This window comes from Ranitomeya imitator, chromosome 2 (genome assembly GCF_032444005.1).
Source record: "Ranitomeya imitator isolate aRanImi1 chromosome 2, aRanImi1.pri, whole genome shotgun sequence".
In the NCBI taxonomy this organism is placed as follows: domain Eukaryota; kingdom Metazoa; phylum Chordata; class Amphibia; order Anura; family Dendrobatidae; genus Ranitomeya; species Ranitomeya imitator.
Genome location: NC_091283.1, coordinates 837,500,912 through 837,511,084, shown reverse-complemented (window position 1 = coordinate 837,511,084; position 10,173 = coordinate 837,500,912). Strand labels below are relative to the sequence as shown.

At 39.3% G+C, this 10,173-nt stretch overlaps 1 protein-coding gene across 3 annotated transcripts in view; it reads right to left on the bottom strand.

Annotated features, from left to right (window-relative positions):
- Positions 1 to 3,725: 3,725 nt before the first annotated feature.
- Positions 3,726 to 10,173, bottom strand: part of FAM131B (family with sequence similarity 131 member B) — a 112,482-nt gene continuing 106,034 nt past the window's right edge. For all 3 annotated transcript variants that reach the window (XM_069754236.1, XM_069754237.1, XM_069754238.1), the window contains one exon: positions 3,726 to 9,563. In XM_069754236.1, the coding sequence (XP_069610337.1) occupies positions 9,181 to 9,563 (383 nt within the window). In that variant the 3' untranslated portion in view covers positions 3,726 to 9,180. The remainder of the gene's footprint in view (positions 9,564 to 10,173) is intronic.

Below are 10,173 nucleotides of genomic sequence, written 5' to 3'. Positions count from 1 at the left end.
TTAGGAGGGGTCAGCAGGGTCATCTCAATATCATTAGAAGGAGGGGTCAGCAGGGTCATCTCACTATCATTAGACGAAGGATCACTAGGGTCTTTTCACTAACATTAAATGAAGACGAGGGGTCAGCAGGGACAACTCATTAACATTTGAAGTTGGAGTCGACACAGTCATTTCATTACCATTAGTGAGGAGTCAGCATAGTCATCTATGAAGGACCAAATAATAAAGCTACGTGTACCACATACTCGTATACACACAGATAAAGCTCTGTACACTATGTCACTCCCTGCAGTCAATCAGCTCCTGGCGACTGTATGTGTCTATTGACACATAACCGCTATATGTTGGACCTGTACAAAACCGCTACCTAGTGTCGTGATTTGGGCAGTATATGACATTCTTATGAAGTATCTTTTTGGTAGGTTGCTGTATAGTGGAATTACTTAGGCAATGTAATAATGTATGGCACTTATCTAGTGACTGTATGGTGGTGTTATTTCGGCACTGTATGGCATTATCAAGCAACTTTTCAGTTTTTTAATTTGGGCATGGTATGACGCTTTTATCTATTTACTCTTTGGTGGTGCTAATTTTTAGGTACTGTATGACAATGACATTATTTGGTCACTGTTTGACACAATTGTCTAGTTAGTGTATAGTGGGGCGACTTTGGTACGGTATGACATTGTTATTGTGTTACGATACATTAGGGCACTGTATGACAATTATCTAGTTTCTGTATGTTTTGATACTGTATGACACTGGTATCTAGTTACTGTATAGCGGTTTTATGTTGGCATTGTATGACATCGTTATCTAGCTACTCTATGGTGGTTTTATTTGGCTACTGTATGCCCCTTTTATTTAGTTGCTGTATGGTGGGGCTATTTGGGCATTTCATGACCCTGTTATCTAGGTCCTGTGCAGTGTTACCAGGACACGGTTGTCTAATATTGAATGGTGCTTTTTGCGGCATTGACTATTACTGTATGGCGGTTATCTAGCTACTTTATGTCAGTTTTATTTAAAAAGTAATTTAATTTTTTTAAGGCATTGAAAATGTATTTATTTCTGTAATACTTCATTGCCATATTTTGCTTCCTTCTTTCCCAAATACTATGCTGCAATTCATTTTCTGCATGCAAACAGACATTACCTGTGTGATCCTCTCTGCACCTCACCCCTGTACACAGACAGGGAAATTCCCATAGTCTGCATACTAAATGGTTTTTGCTGAGCAGCAGATGAAAGCAGCTTCTAAAGGAAAAGAAAACTGAACTGCAGCATAATAAATAAGGTGATATTATAAGAAATCCACAACTTTCTAATGACAGGAGGATAATTAAGTAAAAAAAAAAAAGTTTTGTTACTCTTTAAGCACAGTTTGGTAACATCATGTAAATACCACATGTTGCAGTTACTGTGCTCCATGTGGTAGTATTAAGGGTTTGTTGATATTATTGTTTATGACGCACAGTTTTGCCTCTTTGGCCGAAGATATCGAGTACATACTGTCTATACTGTTATTGTATATCGGTAACAACATTTAGGACCAGTCTTATATGTCAGGTTTGACACAGGTGTGATATTATATATTATACATGCAAAATAACACTGCGGTTACATATATTACAGACTTCATATATGACCACTACAATACATAACTGACGGCAATTATGACATTGATCAGTATTTTACGACAGCTTGGCAATATATAGCCAGGGTCTTACATAGGACTGCTATTACATAAATCATCGACGTGATACATGACTAAAAGTACAAATCCCTGGCATCATTCATGAACGGAACCAGTACCACTGACATCATTACAGCCTGGTATGACATATGATGTTTTTTACATAGGACTGCTAGTACGTATAGTATACTGTAGAAACCATAACCATGGCCGTTAAATATTATACCACTGATATTATATATGGCCATTATTACAGATCACTGATAAACACAACTTGGTAATGACATCTCCTCCTCGATATCACATAGAATATGTCTGACAATATATATCACCGGTAACACACAGGACGCACAGTATAGACTTTGTAGAGATTACAGATAATATTTCACTAGCAATGCATCCCAATTATATCACACCGGCCAATATATAGCGTATAATGTTATATATTACATATGGGAAACTTGTGGAGTTCATATATCACAAAACATATAGAACTGGTCGCCACTTATGGATATCACAGCTGGTCGCCATTATATGGTATATCACATCAGACTGGTACTATAGCAGTAATATTATTCAGGCCAGCCATCACATATCACAGTTCAAGGTTATACTTAAATATATATATATATATATATATATATATATATATATATATATATATATATTATATATATATCATGTAGGGATGAGTGAATCCCTTTGAGGAGAATCAAATTTCACAAAAAAAAATGGATTTGCCAGATTTCATTTGTATAGATCTACCATAATTATGGGCGAACAGAAGCCATTTTTGCTAGATTCATGAGGGCCAGGAAGGAGTTTAGTCATTTATTTTTTTAAACCATCAATTTTCACCCAGCTCACACCTGCCTTCCTCAGTTCAGTCATTGGTGTGGTCAGCATTGGGCCATCTTTGGTGTCTGGCTCAGTTGTGGATGTGGTCGGCATTGGGCCATCTTTGGAGTACCTCACTAGGAGAACAAGTTTCACCTGGCAGTGTAATGTTATGGCCTAGCATAGGAGACGCCAAAGATGGATCAGTCAAGACCATACCTGTGACCGGATAGAAGATTACTGGATCAGAATTGGGCTGCGGCCGAACAGGTCAGAGCCAGGAAAGTATTATATTTTTTTTTTACATACGTTTACTTATGAGAGAAATACTTTATATTATCCATTTATAAATACATACACACTTTAAGCCAGACAAGATATAATCTATCAACTAAAAAAAGAAAAAAAGTCTTGAAACTGGAAAAAAAAAAATGTTTAAAATCAATGTAAATTTTTTTCGGAAATATAAGACTTTTTCAGGTTATACATCTCAAAATTTATCAAAATTCTAAAATTAAAAATATGCAAAAATTCAAAATGAAACAAAATCTAATCCGGTCGCAATGAAGTACCGTAATTGGATTGCTGGTAAACCTTTTTTTTTCCTGAACCAAAAAATTGTTCAAAAAGTTTAAAGGGAACCTGTCACCTGAATTTGGCGGGACTGGTTTTGGGTCATATGGGCGGAGTTTTCAGGTGTTTGATTCACCCTTTCTTTACCCGCTGGCTGCATGCTGGCCGAAATATTGGATTGAAGTTCATTCTATGTCCTCCGTAGTACATGCCTGCGCAAGGTAAGATTACTTTGCGCAGGTGTGTACTACGGAGGACAGAGAATGAACTTCAATCCAATATTGCAGCCAGCATGCAGCCAGCGGGTAAGGAAAGGGTGAATCAAACACCCGAAAACCCCGCCCATATGACCCAAAACCAGTCCCGCCAAATTCAGGTGACAGGTTCCCTTTAACTTCATGGATTTCCAGAACTCTGGTGTAAGGCCAGCAGTAATGTTCAATATTTCTGCAACGCAACTGCAGATGAAATTGCCCATATCTGATATATCACTGTGTAATACACGGACATGCTGGGCCCTCCAGAAAGGCAGTGAGGGAGAGAGATGATGTTTGTAGCTGCATTTTGAAAATGGGTTTTTTAAATTAGTTAAACACTTCAACACAAAGTTTACAACCAATTCTTTTCCTCACACTTTTATAAATATCAGACATGTAAATCTTATAAAGAAAAGGCATTTATGAATTTGTATAGGAAGAATAAAAAAAGAAAAACATAGAATTATTCAGGCCCCCCATGTTTTATATAGAAATCAAACTCAATGCTGTGCATTTTGTTTGAGTTTTTCAAACATCCGGAAACTTTTTCTAAGAATTTAATACAGATACGGACATATTGCTGAACATTGTACATTACATAGACGTCACTTGGGTCATAAAATGTGCAGACATTTGAAAACCACGGTCTTGACAGATGGACAAACAACGAGCTCAACTGCACAGACATTAAAGGCCAAACATTGAGAAAAAGACCAAAATATACCGTACGTGGAAGTTTGTTCAGGACAAACTGCATAATTATATAGATCTATGTACATTTAATCAATCAACGTTACGACGATATTTGAATTGTCCGATTGGTGGCAAAAAATATTTATGAACTGATGACATCTCTAGTACCATGTGGATATATCTAGATAAAGCGTTCAACCTGATGTATCCTCAGAATCCAGGTACATAGGGTACACCAAAATGTATCTGTAGACGGACTATAAAGAGGTTACCCCAACCTCTGACTGAAGACAGACGATAAGATAAAGAGGTCACCCCAACTTCTGATTGTAGACAGAAAAAAATGGTAATCCTGACCTATGACAGCAGACAGAAGATAAAAAGGTAACCTTAACCTATAACTGTAGACAGAAGATAAAGAGGTCACCACAACCTATAACTGCAGACAGAAGGTAAAGAGGTCACCACAACCTATAACTGCAGACAGAAGATAAAGAGGTCACCACAACCTATAACTGCAGACAGAAGATAAAGAGGTCACCACAACCTATAACTGCAGACAGAAGATAAAAAGGTAACCTTAACCTATAACTGTAGACAGAAGATAAAGAGGTCACCACAACCTATAACTGCAGACAGAAGATAAAGAGGTCACCACAACCTATAACTGCAGACAGAAGATAAAGAGGTCACCACAACCTATAACTGTAGACAGAAGGTAAAGAGGTCACCACAACCTATATTTGTAGACAGAAGGTAAAGAGGTCACCACAACCTATATTTGTAGACAGAAGATAAAGAGGTCACCACAACCTATAACTGCAGACAGAAGGTAAAGAGGTCACCGAAACCTATAACCCTATAACTGCAGACAGACTACCTCTTGAGGCTCATCAAGAGAATGCCAAGAGTGTGCAAAGCAGTCATCAAAGCAAAAGGTGGCTACTTTGAAGAACCTAGAATATAAGACATAATTTCAGTTGTTTCACACTTTTTTGTTAAGTATATAATTCCACATGTGTTAATTCATAGTTTTGCTGCCTTCAGTGTGAATTTACAATTTTCATAGTCATGAAAATACAGAAAAATCTTTAAATAAGAAGGTGATGTCACCACAACCTATAACCCTATAATTCCAGACTTCAGATATAGGTTGGGATGACTTCTTTATCATCTTCAACAGAAGATAAAGAGGTCACCCCACAAAAAAACTGTAGACAAAATATAAAGAGGTCACCCCAGGCAATAACTATAGACAGAAAATAAAGTGGTCTTCTTGACCTTTAAATATAGACTACATGAAAAGGTTCCCCAATTTGGTTTGTAGAGTAAAGATGAAGAGGTCAACCCAGCCTGTATCCATAGACAGGAGATGAGAACAACCCAATCTTTATCTGTGGACAGAAGATAATGAGGTCACCCAACCTGTATCTGTGTACAGAAGATAAAGAGGTCACCCAACCTGTATTTGTAGGCTCTATAAAAGGTCACCATAACATGTGGGTGTTTACTTTATAAAAGGTCACCCTCACCTATAACTTTATAAAGAGGTCACCCCAACCTATATCTGAAGAGAGAACATAGAAGAATTACCGGAATCTGTATACGTGGATAGAAGATAAAGAGAACACCCCAATCTATAGGTATACAAACAAAAAATATAGAGAGATCATCTCAACCTGTATTTATGTGGAGAAGATTAAGAGATCACCCCAAGCTGTATCTGTTGATAGAAGCTAAAAAGGTCAACCAATAAATACGTGTGGACTTGATGAAGAGGTCACCCCAACATCTATCTGTAGACAGAAGATAAGTCACCAAAATCTGAATCTGCAAACAGAGGACCGAGGTTTTACCGTAAACTGTAATTGTTATTAGAAGATAAAGTGGATAAAATATGAAAAAAAAAAGATTTACCCCCACGTGTCTATGCAGACAGAAGATAAAGAGTACCTGTATCTGGGAGACTGAGGATGAAGATCTATTTATTGGGGTCACCATGACTAAAAGGTATCTACATGTTGTGTAGAAAGAGGTCTCCACAAGCTGTATGTACAGAACATTAGCAGCTCCCCACCTTTGTCTATGAAATCCAGGACACAACCTTTTTGCAAAAGTTAAATGACATCACAGGCGGTACCAAAGCCTGGAACATGAAGAGGTCACCACAATCTGGACCTACAGGCTAGAAGTAATCTACAAACTGCAAGAAAAAAAGTTACCCAAACTGTATCCAGGCATAGAAGGTAATAGAAATTTGCATATTTTTCCCATGGAGCATTGCTTATAGGACTCTATATCTGCTTTATCTCCTCAGGGAAAAACAGGAGACCAAGATTGAAAAGTCAAAAAAGGCAACACAACCATTGTCTGTAGGCCGAAGGTGAAGAGTCCAACGAGTAAGGAAGACAACTATCAGGTATCTATAAGACTACAAGCAAAAGGTCCTCACAACAAGAAGTTATAGGTAGAGGTCAGAACAGCTGGTATTTGTGGATAACATGGCCAATTATCAGCAGACAGTGGATAATGAAGTTCGCACAAGCTGGAGGTCACTACGACCATTATCCAACATCTTCAGGTACAATGAATGGTCCCATGTGCTTTATCGATATGTAAGGAGGTCACCATGAGTTGTATCTACAGACGGTGCAGACCGCAGGTTCTGTACAACGAATATACTCAGAAGTGTAACTTCAGCATGAGTTACCGGGACCAGGATAAGACGTTAGTGCCATGATGCTCTGCAGGTCATTTCCAGAAGGAACAACATATTAGTAAACTGTAAGCAGTCTTTACAAAAACTGTTTTACCAGAGCAATGCCCTACAAGCAGACCATTAAAGGTTTAACGACTCAACATTGCAAACGAATCTCGCCAGCAAGCAGAAAGATGACACAAAAAAACATTTATAAAAAAAAAATATATAAAAACCAAAAACATGGATGCAGTAAAATGCCCAGTATGTATATTTGTAAAGGTTGGCATGGGAATAGTTGGCAAGAGGATGAAGTACAATGCCCTTTAGATTTTTTTTGGCAGGGGATAGGGTTAATGAAGCAATGCTCTGGGGTCTTTGGCAGGAACGCAGATATCAGTTTGTTTGTTGTTTTTTTTTTGGGGGGTTTGGCAATGATTTTTAGGATGTTTTAAGGAGGTCACTTTAAGGCATGCGAGACCTCCCCAAACTGAGCAGTCTTTCTTTCCACCACCCGAGCCTGTCTCTTTTTTAGAGATATGCAAACTTCAAGAGAAGGCATGATTGGAACTCCTTTGCGTCTTGGACATGTCTTATCACAGATGGGAGGGAGGGGTGGATGGAAGGTGGTCTTCATCTCTTGGACAACATGGGAAGACTTTTTTTTTGCAGTGGTGGTAGGGCAGGCAGACAGGCTGTGTCTATTTTTGCACATTTTAGTTGCTGCTTTTTAATCCTTGATGCCCCCCATTTCACGCATTCATTGGATGGGGGTCATTTATCAAACCAATTTGCTCCAAAAAGGGGGCAGTAAAGTGCTATCATTTTACTTAGGCACAAAAGAAAAACAATGTTTTGTTCTTTATCAGGATCCTTGGATTAATATGACTGCTACAATCCAGTGGATCCCGGAGAAAGATAAAAGCATCAAAAGAGGAAAGGGATCCCTTTGAAAGCGTTTGAGTTTTTCCTTCAATAGATGTGATGCTGTTATTTTGCTCCTAGAACATTTTAAGCATAAAAAAATGCTATAATTACGGTGGCTCATTGTGCATATATGGAGCCTCTATTGCTCTGGCACTGTGGACTACAAATAAGCACCCCAGCTTGTTGTCTAACTGCATCATTAGGACTTCATAATAGACATGGAAGACAGTGGCATCCATGAAGAAAAATAAGGAAATAAAATAATGGTGCCTCATAGTCCTGCCGCCCTAAATGAGGCTGTATAATGTCACAGTGCTGTATTGGGAGATAACTGAACACAGCCTAAACCTCAGTGTACACTGAGAGAGTGGTAGGTTACATAATGTTACATCTTAGTTGCTGATGTGAGGGTAATAAGTGCACTATGATGATTTTATAGGTATTGCTAATGTCGTGTGTGCTCTGCTTTTAGATCCTGATTAGCCATGGTGCTTTGTCAGGAGATTACTGAACACAGCCTAAACCTCAGTGTACACTGTGAGAGAGTGGTAGGTTACATAACGTTACATCTTAGCTGCTGATGTGAAGGTAGTAAGTGCACTACGATAATTTTATAAGTATTGCTAATGTCGTGTGTGCTCTGATTTTAGATCCTGTTTAGCCATGGTGCTTTGTCAGGAGATTACTGAACACAGCCTAAAAATCAGTGTACATTGTGTGTAAACGGTAGATTGCACAATGCCAGATGGTGGTTGTTGTTGAACTGTAGGTACTAAGATCATAATTAGGATTTCATAGGCATTGCTAAAGTCCTATGTGCTCTGCTTTTAGATCTTGTTATGCCTCATTGCTTTGTCAGGAGATTACAGCCTAAAATCATTGTAAATTGTGAAGGAATGTTATATTACTTAACATCACATTTTAGTTGTTGATATGAGGGTATACATTGCACAATGAGGATTTAATCGACATGGCTAATATCCAGTGTGTCCTGTTTTTAGGTCCCGTTTAGCCACGGTGCTTTGTCAGGAGATAACTCCACAATACAGCCTAAACCTCACCATACAATGTGAGGGAACTGTAGATTACACGATGCCACATCTTGGTTGTTTAATGGTGGGTAGTGTGTGCATAATTAGGAGTTTATAGCCATTGCTAATGTTGTGTGCGCTCTGCGTTCAGATCTGGTTATGCTTCAGTGCTTTCTCAGGAGATCGCTAAACACAGCCTAAATACAAAACCAGGGAACCCAAGGGCTTCGAGGGTAACATGTATCAAGATGACGTACAGCCTGAGGGCGATGCGGTACAGACTGGGTGCTTCGTGTTATAATCGAGAGCAAAAAATTGGAGAGCAGCAATATTTTGTTTCTGTGCACGTAAATTATGTGCTCCACCTTTTAGGGAATTGTTGATAAATGACCCCACAAAGATGCCGTCTTACACTGCCAGCCTATCACACGGCCATGCTCTCAATCATTTCGAGATCCCCGCAGTGACTCAGTTTTCCACTTCTCGTTCCTCCTCTTCCTCACCAGATTGCACCCCCGACGTGGCAACATCGGACACCTTCCGGCTGTGCGGGAGGCTATCACACTCCTCACGTGGCGGAGAAAGCGACTGCAAGTCATGGCAAACCACATCGTCTTCTTCGGACGGGGATATTTTAGAGTGCAGTAACTGTGGGGCAATCTCACAGATGTTTCCAAGCGGTCTTTCCTCAAACTCAGGTCCAGGATTTGTGGGCACAAACCCTACCGGTGCTGGGGATACAGTTAGCGACTGCTCGCTGCTGGCCCATGCTTCCGAGGAGCCCAGACAGTAGAGTCCTTGTGACACGTACGAGTGTGGCCAGCAGTCAGAGTGCGTCTGTGCGAGGTTGTCTATACACGAGAGGAGAGAATTCATAGGAAACACAGAGAGGACAGGACAGGGAAGACATAAAGAAGACATTATACACTGAGATCAGTCTGTTTAACTCTATATTACCAGCCATTAATGACATCTGGACCCCCTAACTTACTCAAAGCCCTCCCGATCGTGCAAATATCCAACCCATACCAGGACTAGTCCTATGTGATCTGGCTCCAAAAATCGATTTTGTTCTAAAGCTTCCACCACTTACAGGACTCCATCCTCAAGCTGGTTCATGGCGGTTTAATCGCCACTAACTAGCTTTATTATTATTATAATTATTTATTATTATTATTATTATTATTATAGGGGGTGTACATAATAAAAACGAGTATAGTAATCTTAAACAATAAAAGTCACGACTGGTACAGGAGGAGAGAAGACCCTGCCCGCGAGGGCTCTCAATTTATCCATCTATTATGCTCTCTATTATGTTATAGCATTGTTATGGTATCTGGTGGCATTATTAGGCTTTTAATGGTGCACAATATAACCCTATTAATTGGCCATTGGGTTGGCATTACTAGGACCAGCGATGGTACCATTATTTTCAGAATTTACGGAACCTTTTGGAAAGAC